Source organism: Sus scrofa, chromosome 1, assembly GCF_054392235.1.
Source record: "Sus scrofa isolate SSC_HxYL_T2T_F1_AM1 chromosome 1, Sscrofa_HxYL_maternal_Yorkshire_Landrace_v2.0, whole genome shotgun sequence".
NCBI classification, from domain to species: Eukaryota; Metazoa; Chordata; class Mammalia; order Artiodactyla; family Suidae; genus Sus; species Sus scrofa.
In genome coordinates, this window is record NC_139383.1 from 273,548,504 (window position 1) to 273,575,593 (window position 27,090).

At 38.9% G+C, this 27,090-nt stretch overlaps 1 protein-coding gene across 3 annotated transcripts in view; it reads left to right on the forward strand.

Annotated features, from left to right (window-relative positions):
* Positions 1–19,849, forward strand: part of LOC110256221 (olfactory receptor 1J4-like) — a 39,770-nt gene extending 19,921 nt beyond the window's left edge. Inside the window, exons 2-4 of one of the 3 annotated variants that reach the window (XM_085019365.1) lie at positions 16,087–16,222; positions 16,520–16,676; positions 17,948–19,849. In XM_085019365.1, coding sequence (XP_084875491.1) covers positions 17,964–18,902 — 939 coding nt within the window. In that variant the 5' untranslated portion in view covers positions 16,087–16,222; positions 16,520–16,676; positions 17,948–17,963 and the 3' untranslated portion in view covers positions 18,903–19,849. The remainder of the gene's footprint in view (positions 1–16,086; positions 16,223–16,519; positions 16,677–17,947) is intronic. The other 2 variants (XM_085019374.1, XM_085019370.1) reach the window with 2 other exon arrangements.
* Positions 19,850–27,090: the final 7,241 nt, after the last annotated feature.

Below are 27,090 nucleotides of genomic sequence, written 5' to 3' on the forward strand. Positions count from 1 at the left end.
GGTACCAGTACTGCACTGTCTTAATGACTTGGATTTGTAATATTGCCTGAAGTCTGACAGAGAGAGATGCCCCCTGCTTGGTTTTTGTTCTTCAGAATTGCTTTGACAATTCTGGGTCTTTTGTGATTCCATATAAATTTTTGGATTGTTTCTTCTAGTCCTGTGAAAATTGCATTGAATCTGTAGATTGCTTTGTGTAGTATGGCCATTTTTACAATATCAATTTTTCTAACTCAGGAGCATGGAATATCTTTCCATTTCTTTTCATCTTCTTTAATTTCCTTGATTAAAGTTTGATAATTCTTGGCGTATAAGTCCTTTACCTCCTTGGTGAGGTGTATTCTGAGGTATTTGATTTTGTGGGGTGCAATTTTAAAATATATTGTATTTTTGTATTCCTTTTCTAATATTTTATCATTAGTATATAGAAATGTGCCTGGTTTCTGAATGTTAATCTTCTATCCTGCTACTTTGCTGAATTTGTTGTTCAGTTCATGTAGTTTTGGGGTTGAGTCCTTAGGGTTTTCTATGTATAGTATCATGTCATCTGCATACAGTGACAGTTTTGCCTCTTCTCTTCCTATTTGGATGCATTTATTTTTTTGTTTGCTGTGGCTAGGACTTCCATTAAAATGTTGAATTACAGTGGTGAGAGTGTGCATCTTTGTGTTGTTCCAGATTTTGTGGGAAGGCTTTATAATCCATTGAGGATTATATTTGCTGTGGGTTTGTCATAAATGTCTTTGGTTTTGTATGTTCCCAATATACCCATTTTGATAAGAGTTTTTATTATGAATAATAAAAATTTGACTTTGTCAGATGCTTTTTATTCATCCATTGAGAGGTTCATGTTGTTTTTGACTTTTCTTTTGTTAATCCGGTGTATGATGTTGATTGATTTGCATATGTTTAACCATCCTTGTGAACCTAGGATGAATCCCTCCTGCTTGTGGTGTATGATTTTTTGATATGTTTTTGAATTCAGTTGCCTAAAATTTTGTTTAGAATTTTTGCATCTAAATTCATTAAAGATATTGGTCAATAGTTTTCTTTTTTGATGCTATCTTTGTCTGGTTTTGGAATTAGGGTGATTGTGGCATCATAGAATTTCTTTGGGTGTGTTGCCTCTTCTTCCACGTTTTGGAAAAGTTTAAGGAGGATAGGTATAAATTCCTCTTTGTATGTTTTGTAGAATTCATCTGTAAAGCCATCTGGTCCTGGACTTTTATTTGTAGGGAGGATTTTTATGACATATTCAATTTCATTTCTAGGGATCAGTCTGTTAAGTTGATCTATTTCTTCTTGATTCAGTTTTGGCAGGCTGTAGGTCTCAAGAAATATGTCCATTTCTTTTAGGTTGTCGAATTTGTTGGCCTATAGTTGTTGGTAGTATTATTTGTTATGTTTTTTTCATATTTCTGTAGCATCTGTTGTGACTTTTTTCCATTTATTAATTTGTTTATTCAAGTTTTTTCTCTCTTCTTTTTGGTGAGTCTAGCCAGCAGTTTGCCAATTTTGTTTATCTTTTCAAAGAACCAGCACTTGGTTTGATTGGTTTTGTCTGTTGTTTTTGAATCTCTATTTTATTGATTTCCTCTGTGATCTTTATGATTTACTTCCTTCTGCTGATCTCAATTTGAGATCTTTCTTCTTTTTTGAGGAAGGCCTGTATCGCTATGTACTTCCCTCTGAACACTGCTTTTGTGGCCTCCCATTGATTTTGAGTGGTTGTGATTTCATTATCATTTGTCTTGAGATATTTTTAAATTTCCTTCTTGATTTCCTCAATGACCCACTGGTTTTTTAGTGGCATGTTGTTTAGTCTCCATGCAGTAGATTTTTTCTCATTTCTTTTCCTGTGGTTGATTTCTAGTTTCATGCCATTGTGATCAGAGAAGATACTTGAAGTAATTTCTATACAGTTAAATATGTTGAGGTTAGCTTTGTGCCCCAGTATGTGATCAATTCTTGAGAATGTTCCATGTGTGCTTGAGAAGGCATATTCTGATTTTTTGGATGTAATGCCCTGAAAATGTCAATTGAGTCTAGCTTTTCTATTGTTTCCTTTAGAATCTCCGTTGCTTTGGTGATTTTCTGTCTAGAGGATCTCTCCATTGATGTGAGGATGTGAGTGTGGTGTTAAAGTCTCCTACTATGATTGTATTCCCATCAGTTTCTCCTTTTATGTCTGTTAATACTTGTTGTATGTATCTGGGTGCTCCTATATTAGGGGAATATATGTCAACAATTGCAATGTCCTCTTCTTGAGTGGATCCTTTTTTTTTTGTCTTTTTTTTTTTTTTTTTTTGCTATTTCTTGGGCCACTCCCATGGCATATGGAGGTTCCCAGGCTAGGGGTTGAATCGGAGCTGTAGCCACAGGCCTACGCCAGAGACACAGCAATGTGGGATCTGAGCTGCGTCTGCAACCTACACCACAGCTCACGGCAACGCCAGATCGTTAACCCACTAAGCAAGGGCAGGGACCGAACCTGCAACCTCATGGTTCCTAGTCGGATTCGTTAACCACTGAGCCATGATGGGAACTCCCTTGAGTGGATTCTTTAACCATTAAATAGTGTACTTTGTCTTTCTTTATGGCCTTTGTTTTAAAGTCTATTTTGTCTGATATGAGTATTGCAACTCATGCTTTCCAGTCTTGTCTATTGGCATGAAACATCTTTTCCCATCTCCTTACTTTCAATGTATATCTGTCCCTCATCCTAATGTGAGTTTCTTGTAGACAGCCAATTGAAGGTTTTTGCTTTTTTATCCAATCTTCCACTCTGTGTCTTTTGATTGGAGTATTCAGTCCATTGACATTTAAGGTGATTTTTTTTTGTCTTTTTGCCTTTTCTTGAGCTGCTCCAGCGGCATATGGAGGTTCTCAGGCCAGGGGTCCAATCGCAGCTGTAGCCGCCAGCCTATGCCAGAGCCATAGCAACGTGGCTCCAAGCCACGTCTGCAACCTATACTACAGCTCATGGCAAAGCCAGATCCTTAACCCACTGAGCAAGGCAGGGAATGAACCTCATGGTTCCTAGTCAGTTTCATTAACCACTACATCAGGACTGGAACTCCTAAGATGATTATTGATAGATATGTATTTATTGCCATTTTAAACTTTGTTTTCCAGTTGATACTATGTTTCTCTTTTCTTTCTTTTTTCTTTTTTTTTTGGTTGAATGATTTCCATTTATTTTATGTTTGAATACCTTTCCTTTCAGATTTTGTGAATGCAATGTCTGGTTTTGACTTGTGGTTGCCCTGTTTTTTAAGTATGTTAACCCCTTCTTATATCTGCTTGCTTTAGCCTGATCATCATATCAGCTCAAACACAACCTTAAAAAAAATGAAAAGGAATCTAATTTTTCTTACTTCCCTTGCCTGCATTGTATGAATTTGATGTCTTTTTTTTTTTGCTTTTTCTTTTAATATCTTCACGTTTAGATGAGTATGCTGGCTTATTTAAATGACTGCTTTCCAATTGTGATTTCCTCCATCCCAGATTGTCCTCTTTTTTTTTTTTTAATTTAGAGAAGCCCTTTCAGTATTTCTTTCAGAATGGGTTTTGTATTGCTGTACTCTTTTAGCTTTTGTTTCTTTGGAGAAATTCCTTATTTCCCCTTCTATTTGAAATGATATTCTTGCAGGATAGAGTATTCTAGGTTGCATATTTTTTCCTTTCAGTGCTTTAAATATATCTTGCCACTCCCTCTTGGCCTGTAGTGTTTATGTAGAGAAATCAGCTGATAGCCTTATTGGGGTTCCCTTATAATTAATGCTTTGCTTTTCTCTTGCTGCCTTTAGAATCCTCTCTTTATCTGAATTATTTTTATTTTTCATTTTTTCAATCATTTATTTATATATACATATTTTTCTCCTGTACATTATGTCAGTTTGTACATGTCAGTACATCTCTTGTACAGTCTTGTCAGTTTGATGAGGTCCCATTGGTGTATTTTTGCTTTTCTTTCTTTTGCTTTGGGAGACTGACCAGAGAAAACACTTGTAAGGTTGATATCAGAGAAGGTTTTGTCTATGTTCTCTCCTGTCATTTTTATTATAATATGTCTTGTTGTGGGCCTGTTTGGGTTCAACTTGTTTGGGGCCCTCTGTGCTTCCTGTATCTTTCCTTTAGGTTTGGAAAGTTTTCAGCAATAATTTCTTCAAATATATTTTCAATCCCTTTTTTTTCTTCTCCTTCTGGAATTCCTATTATGCATAGATTGGCCTGCTTTGTATTATCCCATAGGTCTCTTATATTGCTTTCATGTTTTTTCATTTGGGTTTCTGTCTGCTGTCTTGATTGGATGATTGCCATTGTTCTATCTTCCACATCACTAATTCTTTCCTCTGCATTATTCATTCTGGTCTTTATTGCCTTTAGCTCAGTTTGTGTTTTTGCAAATGTATTTTAGTTTTTCTTGGCTCCTCCTTATATTTTCTAGTTCCTTTTGGAGGGAATCTGTATTCCTGTTCATATCCCCTTTTAATTCCTTCAATAATTTCACTCTCTCTCTTTTGATCTCAGTATCTGTCAGACTGCAGAGGTCTGTTTATTGTTGACTGCTTTAGGTGAATTCTCCTGTTTCTTTACCTGGGAATGGTTTCTGAGCTTCTTCATCTTGCTCATGATTTTCTGTGAATTTGGGGAAGCCAAAATGTAGTCTTGTAAGTCTATTTCTATGCAAGAATACCCCTTTGTATTTTTGGGGTGGTTACTATTTATTTTTGGTGTGGGAGTTTGAATCTTTGTGGTCTCTTTCTTTGGTGTGAGCAAGCTGTCATCCCCAGGATGCTCAATGTGTTTTCAGGGAGAAGGAGGCAATGGGTAGGGCCAGCAGTTAGTGCCTGGTCGTTGGGCTCTCAAGAGAAGCAAAGACCTGCAGGAAGGTGGCACCGGTTACTCCTATTCACAGGTCCTTGGGAAGTGGTATTGAGTTCTAGAAGGATCTGCAAAGTGGCCAGAGAATTATGCAGTAGCAGCAGCAGGGTGTGTGTTTCCAGGGCAGTGAGAGCAACAACAGCTTGTGTTTGATTACAGCGACCTCCTCTGAGGTGATTGGAACCACAAGTGGTGCCTGTTTAGGGACCCCGAGTGGGAGTGGGCCGTGACCATCTCTAGCATCAGTGATTACTGCTGTGATTTGCCTCCACCACCTGTCGACCATGCATGAAGTGATCTGTCTTACTTAGCCCACATAGGAGGTGCTGCACAGGCTGCTCCTTGTTGCAGGGTCCTGGGAAGTGACAGAGATCTGGCATATGGGTACTTTCCTGAACATTCAGCAGTGGCAGCAGCAGGGCAGGTGTGTTCTCAAGGGTGTGAGAGCACCAACATTTGATTTGGTCACAGTGCCTTCCTCTGTGATGCCTTGATGTGATTGGGGCTACAAATGGTGTCTCTTTACTGACCCCTAGTGGTGTTGGGCTCCTGCCACCTCTGGAGCCAGATATAACTGCAGCAGTTTCCCCCTACCACCTGTAAGTCATACAAGAAGCACCTCATCCTGCTTATCCTCCACAGAATGTGCTGCATGAGGTGCTCTTGGTTGCAGGTTCCTGGGAAGGGACAGTGATCAAGCATCTGGGCACTGCCCAGAATGTTTGGCAGTGGCAGCTGCAGGGCAGGTGTGCTCCCAGGGGAGTGAGAGCAACATCAGGTGGTGTTCTGCCATAGTTTCCTTCTCTGTGACGCCCTCTGAAGTGGTTGGGGCTGCAAGTGATTTTTGTTTGGATATCTCCAGTGGTGGTGGGCCACACCCTCCTCTGGAGTCAGAGATAACTGTGGTGATTTGCTCCCACCACCTGCAGGTCCAGTCCTCCATGGGCTAGTAAACAGCTTCCCACTGCTAGAGACACCAGGTCTGCTTCAGGATAGCAAGCAGCTTCTGGCCACTGGAGGGCTTTGCCTGAGATGCCCAGTCCATAGCAGGCTGGCAAGCAGCTTCCCACAGGCAGGGAGGCCTCATCCATGGCAAATGGCAAGTGGCTTCGGGCTGTGGGAGGGGGGCTGCACTGGGTATGTTCTGCCCTCTGCTAGCCTGCAGGCACACTTACACACTGGGGTGCAAGTAGTTTCCTTTGGCACCCCACCCCTCCTCCTCTCCCCTCCCAAACAGTGGCACCTTGCCTCTTCTTCAGGTCTGCACCTTCTCCTGGGTTCCCTCTGCTGTGGCTTTCCACTCCCCAGCCTTTAGTGTACTGCTCCCTCTGCCCTCAGTGCACCGCTCCTTATTCCCTAAGGCTGTCTCCACACTGACAACCCTAGCTCATAACCAGGGAATGACCTCAAGAACCTAAGTCTCTGCGCCTATGCTGTGGTGTCTGTGCCAGTGGTTCAGATGATCTGTTTATCTCTCACTCTGCTTTTCCATTTTCAGCATCTTGGAGGTCCTTCCAATTCTGATGATTTTTTTTTTGTTGTTGTTGGTTAGGTGGCTTCCCAGGGTTTGGGTTCCCTTTCTCCTTCACAGGTATGCTAGTCCTGTTCTGATTCCTTTTCTCTCTCTCTCTTTTTCTTTTATTCTATGCAGTTGTGTCGAGTTTCTTGCCCTTTTTGGAGGTTTAAGTTCTTCTGTCAGCATTCAGTTGATGTTCTGTGTGAGCTGTTTTACATGTTGATGTGTTTTTTTGATGTGTTTGTGGGAGAGGGTGAGCATGTCCTCTTATTCTTCTGCCACCATGCCTCAGCCAGTTGTTTTCTTTTTTTTAAATTTTATAAATATATTTTAATGAACTTTATTTTTTAACTTACTGAATGAATTCTATTACATTTATAGTTGTACAACAATTATCACAACCCAATTTTTTAGCATTTCCATCCCAAACCCCCAGTGCATTCCCCCACTTCCCAACATGTCTCATTTGGATAGCATAAGTTTTTCAAAGTCTGTGAGTCAATATCTGTTCTGCAAAGAAATTCATTGTGTCCCTTTTTAGATTCCATATGTAAATGATAGCATATGATGTTGGTGACTCACTGTCTGGCTAACTTCACTTAGCATGATAATTTCTAGGTCCATCAGTGTTGCTGCAAATGCCGTTATTTCTTTCCTTTTAATGGGGGAGTTATATTCCAATGTGTATATGTACCACATCCTCTTGATCCACTCCTCTGTCGATGGACATTTAGGTTGTTTCCATGTCTTGGCTATTGTATGCAGTGCTGCAATGAACACTGGAATGCATATATCTTTTCAAGTCATAGTTATCTCTGGATAGATGCCCAGGAGTGGAATTGCTGGATCAAATGGTAATTCTATTTTTAGTTTTCTGAGAAATCTCCATAGTGTTTTCTACAGTGGTTGCACCAATTTACATTCCCAGGAACATTGCAATAGGGTTCCCTTTTCTCCACACCCTCTCCAGCATTTATTGTTTGTAGATTTTTGATGTTGGCCATTTTAGCTGGTGTAAGGCGGTACCTCATAGTGGTTTTGTTTTGCATTTCTCTAATTATGAGTGATGTTGAACTTCTTTTCATATTTTTTTGGCCATCTGTGTGTCTTCTTTGAAGAATTATCTGTTTAGACCTTCTGCCCATTTCTTTATGGGCCTTTTATTTTTTAGTATTGAGCTGCAGGAGGTGTTTATAAATTTTGGAGATTAATCCTTTGCCAGTCTCTTCATTTGAAAGTATTTCCTCCCGTTCTGTGGGTCGCCTTTCATTTTGTTTAGGGGTTTCTTTGCTGTGCAGAAACTTTTATGTTTAACTAAGTCCCATTTGCTTATTCTCATTCTTATCATCATTACTCCAGGAGGTGGATCTAAGAAGACATTGCTGTGGTTTATGTCAGAGAGTGTTTGGCCTACATTTTCCTCTAAAAGTTTTATAATATTCAGTATTATATTTAGGTCTTTAATCCATTTCAAGTTTATTTTTGTGTATGGTGTTAAGTAGTGTTCTAATTTCATTCTTTTACATTTGGTGACCAGTTTTTCCAGCACTACTTATTGAAGGGGCTGTCTTTTCTCCAGTGTTTATTCTTGCCTCCTTTGTGATTCCAAACAATCTTTAAAATATTTTATTCTAATTCTGTGAAAAATATCCTTGGTAATTTGGTAGGGGTTGCATTGAATCTGTAGATTGCCTTGGGTAGTATAGTCATTTTGATAATATTGATTCTTCCAGTCCCAGAGCATGGTATGTTTTTCCATCTATTGTGTCATCTTTGATTTCTTTCATCAGCATCTTATAGTTTTCAGAGTACAGGTCTTTTTTTCTCTTTAGGTATGTTTATTCCTAAGTATTTTATTTATTTTGATGTGATGGTAAATGGGATCATTCCCTTAATGTCTCTTTCTGATCTTTCGTTGTTAGTATATGGAAATGCAGTCGATTTCTATGGATTAATTTTGTATCCTGTGACTTTGCCAAATTCATTGATGAGCTCTAACAGTTTTCTGGTAGCATTTGTAGGACTTTCTAGGTATAGTATCAAGTTATCTGCAAATTGTGGTAGTTTTACTTCCTTTCCAATTTGGATTCCTTTTATTTATTTTTCTTCTCTGATTGCCATGGCTAGGACTTCCAAAACTATGTTGAATAGTATCAGTTAGAGTGGACATCCTTGTCTTGTTCCTGATCTCAGTGGGATTTTTTTTTCAGTTTTTCACCATGGAGAATGAGGTTAGCTCTGGATTTTTCATATATGGCCTTTATTATGTTGAGGTAGGTTCCCTCTATGCCCACTTTCTGAAGGTTTTTTTTTTTTTTTAAATCAAAAATGGGTGTTAGATTTTGTCAACGGCTTTTCCTGCATCTATTGAGAGTATCATATGGTTTTTATTCTTCAGTTTTTTAATGTGGTATATCACACTGATTGATTTATACATATTGAAGAATCCTTGCATTCCTTGGATAAATCCCACTTGATTATGATGTGCAATCGTTTTAATATATTGTTGGGTGCAGTTTGCTAGTATTTTGTTTAGTGTTTTTGCATCTGTGTTCATCAGTAAAATTGGCCTGCAATTTTCTTTTATTTTTGTGGTGTCTGTCTGGCTTTGGTATCAGGGTGATGGTAGAATGAGTTTGGAAGTGTTCCTCCCTCATAGTATGAGTTCAGGAGTGTTCCTTTCTCTGCAGTTTTTTGCAATAGTTTTAGAAGAATGGGAGTTACCTCTTCTCCAAATGTTTGATAGAATTCTCCTGTGAAGCCATCTGGTCCTGGACTTTTGTTTATTGGAAGTTTTAAAATCACAGTTTCAATTTCAGTTCTTGTGATTGGTCCATTAATCTTTTCTATTTCATCTTGGTTGAGTCTTGGAAGATTGTACTTTTCTAAGAATTTGTCCATTTCTTCTAGATTTTCCATTTTATTTGTATATAGTTGCATATAGTAGTCTTTTATGGTCCTTTCTATTTCTGTGATGTCCGTTGTGGCTTCTCCATTTTCATTTCTAATTTTATTGATTTGAGTCCTCTCCCTTTTTTTGCTTGATATGTCTGGCTAAGGGTTTATCAATTTTGATCTTTTCAAAGAACCAGCTTTTCATTTCATTAATATTTTCTATGGTTTTCTTTGTTTCTATTTCACCGATTTCTGCTCTGATCTTTATCATTTCTTTCCCTCTACTAACTTTTGGTCTTGTCTGTTCTTCTCCCTCTTGGTATTTAGATGTAGAGTTAGCTTGTTAATTTGAGATTTTTCTTGTTTCCTGAGGTGGGCTTGTATTGCTATAAACCTTCCTCTTAGAATGGCTTTTGCTGCATCCCATAGGTTTTGGAGTGTCATATCTTTGTTGTCATTTGCTTCTAGGTATTTTTTAATTTCCTCTTTTATTTCTTCAGTGATCCATTGGTTGTTTAGTAGCATGTTGTTTGGTATCCATGTGTTTGTGTTTTTTGTAGTTTTATTGTTGTTGTTGATTTCCAGTATTATAGCATTGTGTTCAGAAAAGATGCTTGATATGATTTCAATTTTCTTAACGTTACTGAGGTTGGATTTGTAGCCCTGGATGTGATCAGTCCTAGAGAATGTTCCATGTGCACTTGAGAAGGATGTGTATTCTGTTGCTTCTGGATGGAATGTGCTATAAATATCTATTAAGTCCACCTGGTCTAATACTTCATTCAGGGCCTGTGTTTCCTTGTTGATTTTCTGTCTGGATGATCTGTCCATTGCTGTAATTGGGATGTTAAAGTCCCTCAGTATTATTGTGTTATGGTCAATTTCTCCTTTTAAGGTTGTTAGCAGTTGCCTTATGTATTGTGGTGATCCTATGTGGGGTGAATATATATTTACAATTGTTATATCTTCTTCTTGGATTGATCCTTTGATCACCACGTAATGTCCTTCTTTGTCCCTTAAAATATTCTTCATTTTAAGGTCTATTTTGTCCGATATGAGTACTGCTACTCCAGCTTTCTTTTGATTCCCATTTGCATGGAATATTTTATTCCATCCTCTCACTTTCAATTTGTTTTTGTCCCTAGAAATGAAGTGGGTCTCTTGAAGAGAGCATATATATATGGATACTGTTTTTGTGTCTATTCAGCCAGTTTATTTCTTTTAGTTGGAACATTTAACTCATTTACATTTATAGTAATTGTTCATATGTATGTTCTTATTACCATTTTATTAATTGCTTTGGATTTGTTTTTGTTGCTCTTTTTTCTTCCCTTCTCTCGTTCTCTCCTCTTGTGGTTTGATGACTGTTTTTAATGTTGTATTTGAGTTAATTTTTCTCAATTGTGGGTGCATCAATTGTGGATTTTTGGTTTGGAGCTACCCTGAAGTTTTGATATAGGAATACATATATATGATTGTTTTAAGTTGTTCTCTTAATTGGAAGTGCATCTCCAGTGTCCTGCATTTGTACCCACCTCTTCTCATGATTTCTGATTTTCGTAGCGTATTTGTGCGTGGTTGATTTCCTACCTTTACTGTATATATGCCTTTAGTGGTGAACCTTGTCATTTGTGTATTTTTGCTTCTGGTTGTGGCCTTTTCTTTTCTGCCTAGAGAAGTTCCTGTAGTATTTGTTGTAAACTGGTTTAGAGTTGCTGAGTTCTCTTTGCTTTTGCTTATCTGTAAAGCTTTTGATTTCTCCTTCAAATCTGAATGAGAGCCTCATTGGGTAAAGTAGTCTTGGTTGGAGGTTTTTTCCTTTCATCATGTTATTTATATCATGCCACTCCCTTCTGACCTGCAGGGTTTCTGCTGAAAAATCTGCTGATAACCTTATTGGGATTCCCTTGTTTGTTGTTTGTTTATTTTCCCTAGCTGCCGTCAATATTTTCTCTTTGTCTTTAATTTTGGTCAGTTTGATTAATATGTGTCTTGGAGTGTTCCTCCTTGGATTTATTTTATATGATACTTGTTGTGCTTCTTGGATTTGAGTGAGTGGTTCCTTTCCCATGTTAGGGAAGTTTTCAGCTATTATCCCTTCGAATAATTTTTCTGTCCCTTTCTCTCTTCTCCTTTAGCCCCCTTATAATACGGATGTTGCTGCATTTAACATTGTCCAAGAATTCTCTGAGACTCTCTTCATTTCCTTTCAGTTATTTTTTTCTCTTCTCTATTCTGCATCAGTCATTTCCACTAGTCCAACACCTCATTTATTTGTTCTTCTGCCTCCTGTATTCTGCCATTGGCTTCCTCTAAAGAACTCTTTACTTCAGTTATTTTTCATCTCTGCTTGCTTAGTTTTACATTTTGTATTTCCTTGCTCAATATTTGCAGTATGTTATACATCTTTGCCTCCAGTTTATTTCCAATGTCTTGCATCATCTTCAGCTTCATCAGTCTAAAGTTTCTTTCATGGAAGTTGATAATCTCCAGATCACTTAGCTGTTTTTCCGAAGTTTTTTCTTTCTCCCTTATCTGAGGTATAGTTCTCTGTCTTTTCATTTTTATAGGTTTTTGGTGTGGTGTCCTTTTTTGTAGAAAATAGAGTTGTAGCCTCTTTTACTTCTGGTATCTGCCACCCTTGTGGCTGAAGTTGGTACAGGGGCTGGCTGTAGTCTTCCTGAAGGGAGGGACTGCTGCCTGCCCAGTGGTAGGTGGGGCTGATTTCTATCACTCTGGTGGGTGACTTTTTGTCTCTGGGTGATATCAGAAGTGGTTGTGTGCCTAGGGGGTCTTTAGGCAGCCTTTTTACTGATGGGTGTGGCTGTGATCCCACCTGGATAATTGTTTGGCCTGGGGCTTCTTAGCACTTATGGGTGGGGCCAGATTTTCCCAAAATTGCCACCCCCTAGAGGAACACATGATGATGAATATTCCCAAGAGCTTTGCCTCCAATGTCCTTACCCAACAATGAGCCACTGCCACCTCTTGTTTTTCCAGAATATCCTCTAAAAATGCAGTCAGGTCTGCTCCATTTTCCTATGGAGCTGCTGCTTTGCCCTGGGACCCAGTGTGCATGAAAGGCTGTGTTTGCCTTTAAAGAATGGTGTCTCTGTTCTCCCCAGTCCTGTGGAGCTCCTGCATACAAACCCCACTGGCCTTCAATGCCAGATGCTCCAGGGGGCTCTTTCTCCCAATTCTAGATCCAAGGTGTGGGGACCTGACATGGGGCTGAAAACTCTCATTCCTTTTGATGAGACTCTGTGATACAGCTACTTTCCAGTCTGTAGGTTGCCCACTGGCAGGTATGGGGTTGCTTATATCACATAATCACCCCAGTTGCCATCTTGATGTGACCTTCTCTTTGGCTTCTGGAGTATGATATCTTTTTGCAAGTTCCCAGTCCATTTGGTTGAAGCTTGTTTAGCATTTGATTGTAATTTTTTTTGTTTTTGTTTTTGGAGAGAAAGTAAGCTCCAGTCCTTCTATTCTGCCATCTTAATCTCCTGATTGTTTTCTTATTGTTGCATTTTAAGGGTTCTTTTTATATTTTGGACCATGGTCCTATATTGGATATGTCTTTTGCAAATTTTTCTATAAGTCATGGTTTGTCATCTCATTCTTTTGACATTATCCTTTGCATACCAAGGATTTTAATGTTAATCAATTCCAGTTTATCAACTATTTCTTTCATGGATGAGTCCTTGGGCGTTGTGTCTAAAAATCCATGGCCATTTCCAAGGTCATCTATGTTTTTATCCCATTTTTCTTTTAGGGTAACTGGTTCTTTGTTTTACATTTAAGTTAATGATTCATCCCTCAGGATCTTTAATTACATGGGTATTTATCATCCCTGTAACATTAATGTGAGTTTAGAAGATTTAGTCTTTGATTGTGGGAGGTGGGCTTTCACAGAGAACATGGGAGGGTATCCTGATCTTAATGTCTGGTGGTTGCCTGGTGATTTTAGTTTCTTCATTCTGGAAAGCTTGAGACAAAGAAAGGTGTCCCTCTAATTTTGGGAGTAATGGACCCTAATTATCATGAAGGACTGGGCAACTTTCCTGACCAGCGATAACCTTAATCAGGTGATTGTAGGTCTGATGCATGATAGGTAAACAGCAGGATAACCAAGAATTCTGAAACTTCTGGAATGAAGATGAGGGAAACAGTCTTGAAATGAGGTCATGTTGGAGGAGTATAAAGGAAATCAATCTGGGTAGTAGAGGAAGGCAATGATGAATTTCAATTACAGGCTTGGGATCATCTGTAGCAGCAAAGATTGTAGTTTGTTCCACTAACTATCCCTTTTAAATTCTGTTTGTCAAGTGTGTGATGGCTGACATCCTCCAGGCGCAGTGTGGGGCACAAGCATATGTGGGAAGTACATTGTGTGGCTTATATTGATGCTGCTGTGAAGTTCCTTGTCCCCCTTGGATTATTGGAAGCTGCATAGACAATTTTCAGCAAGCTGACAGCTCCAGACTGCACTTTGGCTCTGCCTGAGGGCTTTCTCTGGCATGGAGGGAGTTTGCAGCCATCTAGCCAATGAAGATGTCAGTTATCATACATTAACCAAAGGGAACACAAAAGTGGATAGCTTAGTCTACTGAAATTTGAATGATATAATTGTATCATTATTCTGTGGGAACAAATGTAGTTCTTTCTTGTGGAGGGAATAGGTTCTTGTTAAGATCCAAAGAAGTCATTAACCAATTAATTCAGGGATTCATGCACTATCGGTGCTATATCAATGTCAATGATTTAGACATAATTATATGTTTTTGGAAGATACAAAGATAATCCATGTCAAGAGATGCTATTTATTGTGCACTTACTGTGTGCTTTAGCATGAATCATGTCATTTAATCTCGATAATAGTTTGTGATGACAATGCAATTATTATCTGCACTTTACAGCTGATGAAACAGGGCTGAAAGGACGCTTAATTTGCTCAGGGCCAACAGTTAATGAGAAGCATAACCCAGACCCAGTTCTTCTAAGTACTGAGCCCAAGGACTCAATCTACTTCCTTTACATGTCCCTGGAAAAGGTTTCCTCCAAGCCCTGAAGTCTCTCCTAGGTGAGAGAAGGTTCCTGCAGGATGTGAAGTGAAAGCTATATTTGTGTTCTTGTGGCAGCAACTATATGCAGAGCAGGGGCTTGCAGAAGCCAGACTTTCTGTTCCTGGACAATAGTGTGGTATTGGCAACATCGGTGTTGGAAGATGACTAAGTTCTTCCTACTTCCCTGTTGGGACTATGAGCAGACAGAGAGGATCCCAGGGTGTTCCTGAGATCTGGGACATCCCCTGAGGTTGCTCTAGCAGCTCAGTCCCTCCAGCCCTTGCAGAGACTCCTGCCCAAGTTCCAAAAAGACTTGGAGGCAATTAGTCTACAGTGATTCTTTCCTTAATAGGGAGCTTAGGGACTTTTTATGAATCCTTTCTAAGGCTTGTAAAATGGTGTCCTCCTGCCTGCTGCTCTGGAGATCAAGAGCAGACACAGAACTTCAAGAGGTCATGGGCTCAGAGATGCTTTCTGTTTTGTTCCTGGTGTTCTCAATAGAAGCTCAAGACTCAGGAAACGTCTTGGATCAGATGGTGCCTGAATTCACTTAAGGAGTGGCCCAGATCTGAGCAAGCTGGGAGTTCTAGGTGGGCAAGATGTGTTTCTGTGCCTCGAGTTCAGCTTGTCATTCCACATGGGCCTGTGTTTCTTTCCTCCTATAATGTGGATATATGTATGTTTTTTCATGACTTTCATCTCTATGGGGCGTGTGTGAGTGTGTGTGTGTGTACTCTGTTTTCTTTACAGGGAGCATTTATAGTGTAGGTTCTTATGAGTGGGGTCTGAATGTCTCACTCACTGATCACCTTCACCTGTGTTGGGTGTAGGTTAGTGGAGCCTGGAACATTTCATCCTGCAATGAATGTATATGCTAGTGACTATGTAGCAGCCATGGTTACTGTCCTATAGATCAAGATGGTGAGAAGTTACACATCAGGAATTTAAGTGTGCACATTAGTGTATGTTTTAGGGGCTTCTGGATCATGTCTATGAGCCCAGATATTCCTTTAACTGTCTTTCAACAGTGGCTGATCACTGCATTGGTGAGCAAGTTCACATGCGTTTCCACCCCTGGGTATGTGGCACATACTAATAGATATGAGCTCTGTGTCAGATTGGGGTCCACTCCTCAGTATGGTCCTCAAATGTTTAGGTGATCTTAGGAAGTGACTTCAATTGGATGAGGGTTAAGAATCTTCACAGGTGCAGAAGTAACTCTTCCTACACCACAGTGTTATTTTGAGGATTAAGTGAGGAAAGCATATGAATTATTCAGCATGAAGCCTGACACATAATTGGTGCTGAGTAAAAAAGAAGGTATTTTTATTATCTTGCTCCAAACTCCACGTTTGTGTCATGAAGTTTCCTCTTTCTCTATTGTCTGGGGCAGGACTGGCAGAAGTCTGGGAAAACAGGTCCATCCAAAGACTCCTTCTCAATCTTCAAGTTAACAGTCTGACCTTCTTTCCATGGCTCATGGCCAAGCTGCGTCCTTCACAAGGTCCTACCTGAATCAAGATTACTGATTGGTTCAGCTAATCTTATTCTCTTCCAGTTTCTCTGTGAGGACCAAAACAATGTATGTTGAGAGATTGGCCATGCCACTATAAATGGTCTTTATTGTCCTCCTTGGTGGCCATGAACTGAAATAACCAGTGACCCAAGCAAGATCCTGGTCCTGTTACTCTGTCCAAACTTGTATTGCTTGCTTCATGACAGGCCAGTAAGTCGAGAGACAGTTTGTTGAGGGCAAGGAATAGTGAATGTATTTGGAAAGCCAGCAGATGGAGAAGATGGTGTCCCAAAGAACCATCTTCCCTGAGATAGCATTCACGCTTCTCTTATATTAAAGGAGGTAAGTGTATATTTGGTTTCTGCAAACTTCTTGGTGTTGGAATCTTTTGTTCTTGCAGCTGTCCACAGTGGGTCAGGTCACAGTGCTCTTGCAAACTAGACATCTTTATTTTCAGTTCTGCAACTTTTTAATCTCCATATGAATTGGAAAGTGTTACACTTTTAAAGATCAGAGGCTTGTGAATGGGCTCTTCTATTTCAGGCTAGAGGCAACATTTCTCACTTGTAGCAGAAACAATACAATACAAAGTTAAAGAAACAGGGCCAATATTAAGTCAGCTTTGTTCTTCTATTTTAGCCTCCGAGGGGGACTTGCAATTCCACCTCATACCTGAGTGAGAGTGTCCATCTTGAGTCCTTCCTCAGGGCTATGTAGTTTGTAACCCTTACCTCTAACATAACTTCCAAAGAAATATTAACCTGGAATCCACCATCAAAAATCCAAGTCACCTGAGGTAAGTAATTTTTCTCTTAGCTACACTTTCCACATTTATAAAATGAAGACATAAGATTTGCCTCTTGTGGAGTTCTGATAGTGGCTCAGTTGTTAGTGAACCTGACCAGTATCCATGAGGACTTGGGTTCAATCCCTGGCCTTGCTCAGTGGGTAAAAGATACAGTGTTGCCATGAGCTGTGGTGTAGGTCACAGACAGGTCTCAGATCCCATGTTGCTGCAGCTGTGGCATAGGCCAGCAGGTACAGCTCAGATGGGACCCCTAGCCTGGGAACCTCCATAGGCCACAAGTGTGGCTATAAAAAGTCAAAAGCCAAAGACAAAAAAAAAAGATTTACCTTGTGTACCAAGCAGTTCTAAAATAAAATTACTGTTTTGAGAGGTTAAAGTATGTGAAAGTCCCTTGTGTGATATATAAATATGGGTCATAAATTTTTCTTAGAGGGAGTTAGGAACATATTGGAGAGAGGTAGCTGACATAATAGAGCTTCTCTTTATATTTTGACTACTGATCCTCTAATTTCCAAGCTGAGTGCTTAAGAGCATGGATCTTGGTCAGACAATCCTATCTCGTGACTCCACCTGTTGCACATAATTGTGTATATCTTTGCACATTTAAATAATGTATACCTGTGTTTTCTTCTGGTTAAAATGTGTAAGAATATTTTTTAAGGCTACTGTGAAGATTTAATTTGAAAGTGTGTGTAAAACACTTGGAACAGTGCCTGGGACTATTGACAGTGGCTTGGAAGCCTGGATTGTACAGTTTTGATAACCAGGGATTTTAAGTGACTCAAAACATGTAGGGTGCAATGAACTATACCAAAAGCCCATGGCATAGCTTTAGTAATTCTCTTCGAATGTAAGGAGTTTCATTTCCTTTTTAAGAGGTGCCTCTTACGGTGCCCTTTTCCCATTTCCATCTTAGCAAACTACGTTTGAGCCTGGCTTGATGTAAAGATGTAAAGATGAACACAGAGACTTTTAAGTCCTTCTTGACTCCTATCTACTCAATAGGGGACAAAGCAGTTGTTCAATAACTATCTATTGAATGAATAATAAATGTCCATTTGTTTCTTTGGCAAAAAGCCTTGGTTAATGTGAGGTTTTGATGTATTATTGGGGCCAGAATTTGAAAGACTGATTCATTCACCAACAGTTCTGAGAAATAGAGGGAAATGTAGAAAAATTAAGAGCTTTCATAGTACAGTGGAAGTGACTGTAATCTTATGGCATGTTCTTTGACATTTCCCACTTTCCCCAATTCCCAGGTGAGGGAAAAACAGCATGAGGAGGGAGAACCAGAGCAGCGTGTCCGAGTTCCTCCTGCTGGGGCTCCCCATCCAGCCAGAGCAGCAGAGCCTGTTCTTTGCCCTGTTCCTGGGCATGTACCTGACCACGGTGCTGGGGAACCTGCTCATCATCCTGCTCATCAGGCTGGACCCTCGCCTCCACACCCCCATGTACTTCTTCCTCAGCCACTTGGCCCTCACGGACATCTCCTTTGCATCTGTCACTGTCCCTAAGATGCTGATGTACATGCACACTCATGATCAATCCATCCCCTATGCAGGGTGCATTTCCCAGATGTATTTTTTCTCACTTTTTGGTTGTCTTGACAATCTCCTTCTTGCAGTGATGGCTTATGACAGATATGTGGCCATTTGTCAGCCTCTCCATTACACCACTGTCATGAGGCAGGAACTATGTGTCTCCTTAGTAGCTGGGTCCTGGGTTCTCTGTTCTATCCTTGCCCTGTTGCACACCCTCCTCTTGGTCCAACTGTCCTTCTGTGCTGCCAATACCATCCCACACTTCTTCTGTGACCTCACTTCCCTCCTGAAGTTGAGCTGTTCAAACATCTCCATAAGTGAGCTGGTCATCTTTATTGTGGGAGGAACACTTTTCATCCTGCCTTTGAGTAGTATCTTGGGCTCTTATATTCACATAGGGACTGCAGTTCTGAGGGTCTCTTTTACCAAGAGTCTCTTTAAAGTTTTTTCCACCTGTGGCTCCCACCTCTTCGTGGTGTCTTTATATTATGGGACAATTGCTAGTGTTTACTTTTTTTCCTCATCATGGGAATCTAATGACAAAGATGTAATTGCTTCCTTTGTGTATGCCGTAGTTACTCCCATGCTGAACCCCTTCATCTACAGCCTCAGGAACAGAGACATAAAACAGGCCTTTGAGATATTTGTCAATAGGGCTAACTTCTTGAAGTGACAATCACTAAATCCCCACATGGTAGTCATGTGCGTAGTGAGATAATCTTTTAAAATCATCATGTGATTGGCAACTCTGTAACTTCAAATGAATATGCATTCAGTCATCATACATGGTGTTAATATGTCAATAAGGTCAAGTTTGTTACTCGCATTGTTAAATATTCTTTATCTTTAATTATATTTTTGCTCCATCATCCCTTTAAAATATGTGGAAAACACTATGCAATATATGTCACATAATAATGATTGTGGTTTTGCCCTTTTCTCCTTTTATATGTGTCAGCTTTTGTTTATATATTTTTTATACTATGTTATTGATAACACACCAATTTAGCATTATGTTCTGCACCTTGTGAACTGATTCATCTCTGTAAAATGTGCTGAAATTGGCTTGCGCTGCCTGCAAGCTGATTGTTAACATCTCTTTTCAGCTCCGAAGTCAGTGACATGAAGCTGGTGGATTGAAATCAGGCACAATGGGCATAATTACACTATGCAAATTGGCAAGTGCTACAAAGCAGTACTCTCCTATGATGACAGGCCATTTATTATTCATTTACTAGCATACCATTGCATTTATAGTGAGGGGAGAATTCTCTTTAGCATTGGATCCTACCTTCACAACTCATTTACTTCTGATATTAATATAGATATACCAGCTGTCTTTCAGTTGGTGTTTACATGGCACTTCTTTTCCAAGATTTTAGACATTTTTATGTCCTTATAGCTGTAAAGTGTTGTTTGTTAACATTGTAAGTTGAGTTTTGTTCTTTTTATGTAGCTTGACCATCATTGTAGGTCTGGAGAATTTGATCTATTAACATCTAATATAATCAGAATGTTTTCCATGTTTCTATTTGTTTTGTCATTGAGACAACTGATTTCAAATTTATTGTCACTTCTCTTTGTCCATTTTAAGTAATTAAAAAATATATTTTGTTATTCTATAGCCCCTCCATTAACTTATTAACCATATATTATTATTATTTTATTATTCTTTTCTGTGCTTCATGTAGAGATTATGACTTATTTTTCTTAAAATTTTTTATTTTGGTATAACATTCTATACAACATGAATTGCACAAATTTAATACTTTGAGATATACAATTAAGTGGCATTTTAGTATATTCATCACTGCCATTTTATTCTAGGTTTTCAAAAGGGAACTATGGAACACTGATGCAGTTGAGTACTTCACAGCAATGAAGAAATAGTAGCATAGATACCTATGAATCAGTATGGAGGGATTTTCAGTATAAATTATTAAATGGAAAAAATAAGTGCATAAAGGAGCATTTATAGCATGTTACTTCCTATGCAAAAAAGAAGGGAAAGCAGTATATGAGGAAGAAGGAACACATGAGGAATCAATTTGAAACTAATGAGACTGTTTATCTACAGAGTTTGGAGTGAGAATAGGATAGAAAAGATGGGGAGATGAGTATTTTTATTGTATAGTTTTGCCTATGTTATCTTTTATCATTAAAAAATAAAAAGGTGATGGAAAATAAAGGAAAGTAGAATGAAGCAAAAAATGAGCATAGCTATATTTTGAGTTAATACCATAGTCAGAGTAAAGGGGAAAATAAAGTAATTAAGTTATTATTGAACAGTGAATTTTGTCTGTATACTACTCTCACAATAACAAAAATGCTATAAGCACATTTTTTGGTAAGCTCATTTTTTTTGGAGCTGAATTTAGTTGGTCATTAACAGTGGCTTCAGTTCAAGATTCTGAAATTCCATATATTCAAAGCTTTCATAAATAAGTAAACTTGTTTTGAAAAAGGCACTGACTCCACTGGGGGAAAGGTACGATGTATGTGGAAAAAGAGAGGCTAGAAAGAACTCTATGGTGTTGAGCTAGAATTGAAGATATCAACTTGAACTCATGGGTTGTAATATGTATAAACAGACTGAAATTATATATCAGTATAATCTGGTTCCCATCTCCCATTCTCTCTGTTCCACTCCTGACCCACTTCTTATGGGTAGCATACCTTTAGTTTGCTTGTTTCTAGTTTGTACATCCTGTGTTTCTTTTATATATGTTTCCTGGCTGTATACTCTGAGATAATTTAGAAGCCTTGTCAGGGATGAACACACACAATGCCAAATATGATTTTTGAGAATTAGTCTCCTCTAACAGGAACCAAAGTGACTTAGAAAAATGGCAGATTCTAGGACTGGAGCCAGGACCTGACAAGACCAGGGAAATTTTGCTGAGCTTGAAAATAAAAAAGTGCTCAATGAATCATGGGGACACAGGAGCCATCTGGAAGGGCTCCCATTGGCCAAATCTAGAAAAATTAGATCTTCAAAATGAATAACATTAGTAATGAGTTACAACTCAGAGAATAAATACGAATTCATGAGTCCATGATGATATAAATAAATCAATAAAAAAAGAATTAATGTGGAGTAAGGGGAAGTTCTCTCCTATAGGAGAATACAGTTAATCAACAGAGGAAATGATCAAATTAGAAAATCACCATTTGGCCACAACATTGGAAATAGTGTGTTCAATATGAGAATCATCAATGGATGTTAGATATAGTGGGTAGAATTGTCAACCTAGAATAGATTTACAAGGAGATCCTGCTGAATAGCATTGAGAACTATGTCTAGATACTCATGTCGCAACAGAAGAAAGGGTGGGGGAAAAAACTGTAACTGCAATGTATACATCTAAGGATAACCCCACCCCCTTGCTGTACAGTGGGAAAATAAAAAAAAATAAAAAAAATAAAAAAAAAGAAAAGGGTTGTGGCATATAGTCTCAAAATATCAACCAAATGATACATAATTACAGAGGTTAAGATAATGGCTTAATGTGGACAACCCAGCAGAGACCATGTAACCAATTGATCAAGGATAAAATCACTAGTAATTAAAATTTTTTTTTTCTTTTTCGGGCCTTACCTGTGCCATATGGAAAGTCCCACACTAGGGGAAGAAATGGAGTTGCAACTGCCAGCCTACACCACAGCCACAGCAGCAAGGGATCTGGGCAGTACATGTGGCCTACAATGCAGCTTGCAGCAATGCTGGATCATTAACCCAGTAAAGGAAGCCAGGGATATTAGTTGGGTTTGTAATTTGCTGAGCCACTAAGGGATCTCCAAAGAATTCATAATTAAGCTGTGCAATTTTTGAAAAAAATCTGGGCATGTAAGGCTGATTCATGGTATCAATTAGGAAACATGGGTAAAGCCCTTAGCCTATGTTTCATAAAAATATTCACCATTATGAATGATAGTTTGTGGACTAGCTTAGCATCAAGCAGCTTTATTGAAATTTCTTTTTGTTTAGAATATGTATTTTATTTATTTATTTTCATCATTTATTTATATATATATATATATTTTCTACTGTACAGCATGGTGACCCAGTTACACATACATTACATTGTTTTTTCTCACATTACATGTTCCATCATAAGTGACTAGACAGAGTTCCCAGGGATAAACAGCAGGATCCCATTGCTAATCCATCCCAAAGGCTACATTCTGCACCTATTTACCCCAAGCTCCCAGTCCCTCCCCTTCCCCCGTGGCAACCACAAGTCTATTCTGCAAGTCCATGATTTTCTTTTCTGTGGAAATGTTCCTTTGTGCCATATATTAGATTCTAACTATAAGTGATATCATACGGTATTTGTCTTTCTCTATCTGACTTACTTCACACAGGATGAGGAAAACTACGTGAACTGATCAACAAATTCAGCAAAGTAGCAGGATAGAAGATTAACATTCAGATATCAGTCACATTTCTGTATACTAACAATGAAGTATTAGAAAAGGAATACAAAAATACAATACCTTTTAAAATTGCACCCCCAAAAATCAAATAACTCAGGATACACCTGACCAAGGAGGTAAAGGACTTATATGCCAAGAACTATAAAACCTTTATCAAGGTAATCAAAGAAGATGTAAAGAAATGGAAAGATATTCCATGCTCCTGGGTTGGAAAAATTAACATTGTAAAAATGGCCATACTGCCCAAAGTGATCTACAGATTCCATGCAATCCCTATCCAATTACCCAGGACATTTTTCACAGAACTAGAACAAACAATCCAAACATTTATATGGAACCACAAAAGACCCGGAATTGCTTTCACAATTCCAAAGAGTATTTTTTTGAAATACAGTTTGCAGGGCCTGTGTAGCTCAGGCATAGAGCATCAGACTTTTAATCTAAGGGTCCAGGGTTCAAGTACCTCTCCAGGTGCTGTGTGAAATGTAGTTCATAAACAATATTATATTAGTTTCAGGTGTTTTACATGGTGATTTGACATTTTCATGCTTTATTAATTATTCATATAGTAACTATATATCCCCACAAGCTTTTATAGTATTTTTGATCATATTATTTATGCTGTATATTAAATCCAAAGGTTTCTTTATTTTATAATTGGAGGCTTGTTCCTCTTCACCCACATCACTTATTTCATCCCTCTTCCCCAGACATGACCACTCATTTCTTCTCTGTATTTCTGAGTCTGTTTACATTGTGTTTTGTTGATTAGTTGTTTTGAATTTTAGGCTCCAGATATAAGTGAGATACCATGATATTTAACATTGTCTCTCTTCCTTATTTCACAGAGCATAATAGCTTCTAGATCCATGCATGTTGTTGGAACATGGCTGGGAACTGTGCAATGCACCTGAATAGCTCCCTTATGGCCACATTGTTGCCACCAAAGGTGGCAAACAGTTTTGTCCCCATAATGGGATGGCACAGATAGTTGTTTTACTTTCATGTTTTTGTGTGTGGATAACCAGTTTCCCAGCAGCATTTATTGAAGAGACTCACCTTTCCCTATTGTGTGTTTTTGGCTCCCTTGTCAAAGATCAGTTGAGCATATATGTGCGGGTTTCTTACTGGGCTCTATATTCTGTTACTTTTTTTAAATCTCTGTTTTTATGTCAGTAACATATTGTGTTGATTTCTAAAGGTTTGAAGTACAGTTTGCAGTCAGGATGTGTGATGCCTAGAGTTTTTTGCTCAAGATGGCTTCAGCTTTTGTGGGTCTTTTGTGTTTTCATATAGATGGAATAATTGATGGTGATGGGATGTGAGCTCCAACACACTTCAGGGTCAGTTATGTGGGAATCTCAAGTTCTGGTAGTACTCTGTTTGGTCTTTCCTGCAGTGTATGGAGTGGCAGATACCACTGTAGGTTCTTCGAAGTTCAAGGATTTTCATGGCCTCTCCTCCTCATGAGCAGGCAGAGGGAAGACCAATATGTCACTGACATTGTCTTCTGAGACACCTGCAGTTCAGTCTCCTTGGTCCCTGCACTGGCTGCATCTGAAGAGGAAGGCAAGAAATTGGGCAATTAACTCAGTTGTCTTCTTCTCTAACCAGAAGCTTGGGGGTGTGTTCCTTTGGGTCTCAGTCCTGTTGGTAAATGTGGATCCCACTCATTGTTCTTCTTGTAAGGCCATAGAGGCATAAGAGATGAGAGCTCAGGTAGCAGCCTGGACCAGTCAAAATCTGAACAGGGTGGGGAGCCATCACTTGGCCTGCATGTGTGGAATGATGTGAGGACTAGGAAAAAGAGATAGAGAAAATGTGTGTTTACATTGCTTGTGTAGCCATGTATTTTTAGTGACTAATTCACACACTGACCTACCTGGTACCACCAGCCTTAAAATTAATTAAAATGACCTGAAATTAAAATTTGGGTTCCTCAGTTGCACTAGCTATATTTCAGGTCTCCAATAGCCACAGGAGACTGGCACTGCTGTATTGGACAACACAGCTATAGAGTATTTACATCCTTGTGGAAAATCCTGTTGTACATGGAGGCTGGAAATATGCAGTACATGTGTTTGTGCTTGGGTTTCTCTATGCATGTTTCTCCATTTTATGTTAATTGTGTGTTGGGTTTGACCACATGTGATTCTTTGGGTGTTCAGTGGAGTTTCTGCGTGTGTGCATGTGTATGGTTTATGAGTTGTATGGATTACTGGATGTGGTCTTTGCATGTTTTTTTTTTTTAAACAGCTAGTGATGTATAATTGATATACAAAAAACTACACATATTTAATATATATAATTTGAGGAGTTTGGACATGTGCACACACTTATGAAGCTACCACCACAATCAAGATCATCAATATATCGTCTCCTCTCAAAATGTCCTTGCGTCCTTTTTTCATGGTGAGAAAAGTTTTCATGAGATCTATTCTTTTAAGGAATTTTGAGGTGCACAGTATAGTGTTTTTGACTCTAGGCATTATGCTGTAGAGCAGGTCTCTAGAATGAATTCATCTTGCATAGTGGACAATTTATTTCAATTAAATATCAACACTACCATTCCCCTCCCCCGGCCCTTGGTGACTGCCATTTATTCTCTGCTTCTATGAGTTTCTCAAAGGGAAATTATGCAATATTCATCCTTGTAGGACTGGCTTATTTCACTTAGCATAATGTCCTCCTGGTTCATCCATGTCAGAAATGGTAGGATTTCTTTTTTATGGCAAAATAGTATTCCATTGTGTGTATATGTCACATTTATCCATTCATCTGTTGATGGAATTCAGCTTGTTTTTGTAGCTTATGTATTGTACACAGTGCTGTGATGTACATGGGAGAGTAGATGTATCTCTGAGATCCTTCTTACAATCCTTTCTGGTGTACACCCAGAAGTGGGACTTCTGGATTATGTGGTACTTCTACTTTTAATGAATTGGGGAATCTCCATATTGTTTTCCATAATGGTGGCACCATTTTACTTCCCCACCAACAGTGTAGAAGTGTTCTTATTTGCATGCTTTTTAAGTGGTGTATGGCAAATATTTCATTATAAAGTTGTGAGTTGACATGAATCCATGCAAACCTCTGAACTTCTGACTAGGATGAGTATAAGTAGGAGAGGGCCAAAATGCAGCAACTGGGGTTTTGTTTTTGTGTCACTATGTGTCATGCTGAGTGTCTGTTTCTGTGTATAACACACTTACAATCTCCTACTCCTCTCTTGGATGGCTGTAGAGCAGAGAGGCCCTTGTGAGGGCTTTGAAAATATATGTATGCATTTGACCTGGTCAGACAGCCTCACAGCCTGAATCTTTCTTTGTCTCAACTCTAGTCACAAACAGGCAACAAACAAAGTATTCTTTATGCTAAGTTGGTGGCTCTTTGTTCAGATAGTTTGAAGGCTACTGAACTTCTTGCAATGTTCCTAATTGATGTTTAATGATTTCCACATTTCCACTCTGGGGAACAGGGTGGGGTCACTTTTGGAACCTTGTCTAGTTAATCAGATGTCTGTGAATTCTTATATAGGTCCTTGGTCCTACAGCATCTGTAATATCTTGGCTCTCTGGTCACCTCCTTTGGCAAATTCTCATGTTCCTCACATTGCATGTATGCTCAGAACTGAGCCATTTTAAAGCCCTGGTGATAGAAGGGGAGAGAGAAATAATGGCAGATATGAAGGAAACTATTTATTGGCAAATTTATTAAAAATGCAGTGAGTCAAATGACATGGATCTACTACTCTTCAAGGGCTGTGTTCTGCACCTTTACTATTTCCTGGAAGTGAGAGCAAGACCTCAGAAGTAAACTCACATTTTCAGGAAGCTACTTGATCTTGTTTGGTGAACTCCTCATATCATTGTTATCTTTAGTTACTGTTGTCTGCTTACTGATCCTGCCCAAATAATGAGCTGATTTATTTATTTTTTTGGGGTCACACTCTTTTGATTGTTATTTTTAGCCAATGATTTATTAACTCTTGTGACATATTTTTTAAATTAAAAATTTTTTATTGAGGTATAGTATATGTAACCAAATTTAACATTTCAATAGTGTTTGTGTATATTTCTGTGGTCACTAAATAATTCATGGTATTATAAAACTACCAACCATCACCTCCATCCACTTCCAGAACTTTTTTTTTTTTTAAGAATGCACCCATGGCATATGGAAGTTCCTAGGCTAGTGGTTAATTCAGAGCTGCATCTGCTGGCCTACACCACAGCCACAGCAATGCAGGGGTTCTGGCCATGTCTGGTACCCAAATGTAGCTCACTACAAAGGCCAGGGTGAGCAGGGCCACTCAACCCACCAATCAGGGCCTGGGATTGAATTCACATCCTCATGGATGCTAGTTGGGTTCATTACCACTGAGCCACACCAGAGAGTCCCAGAATTTTTAATCTTCCCAAATG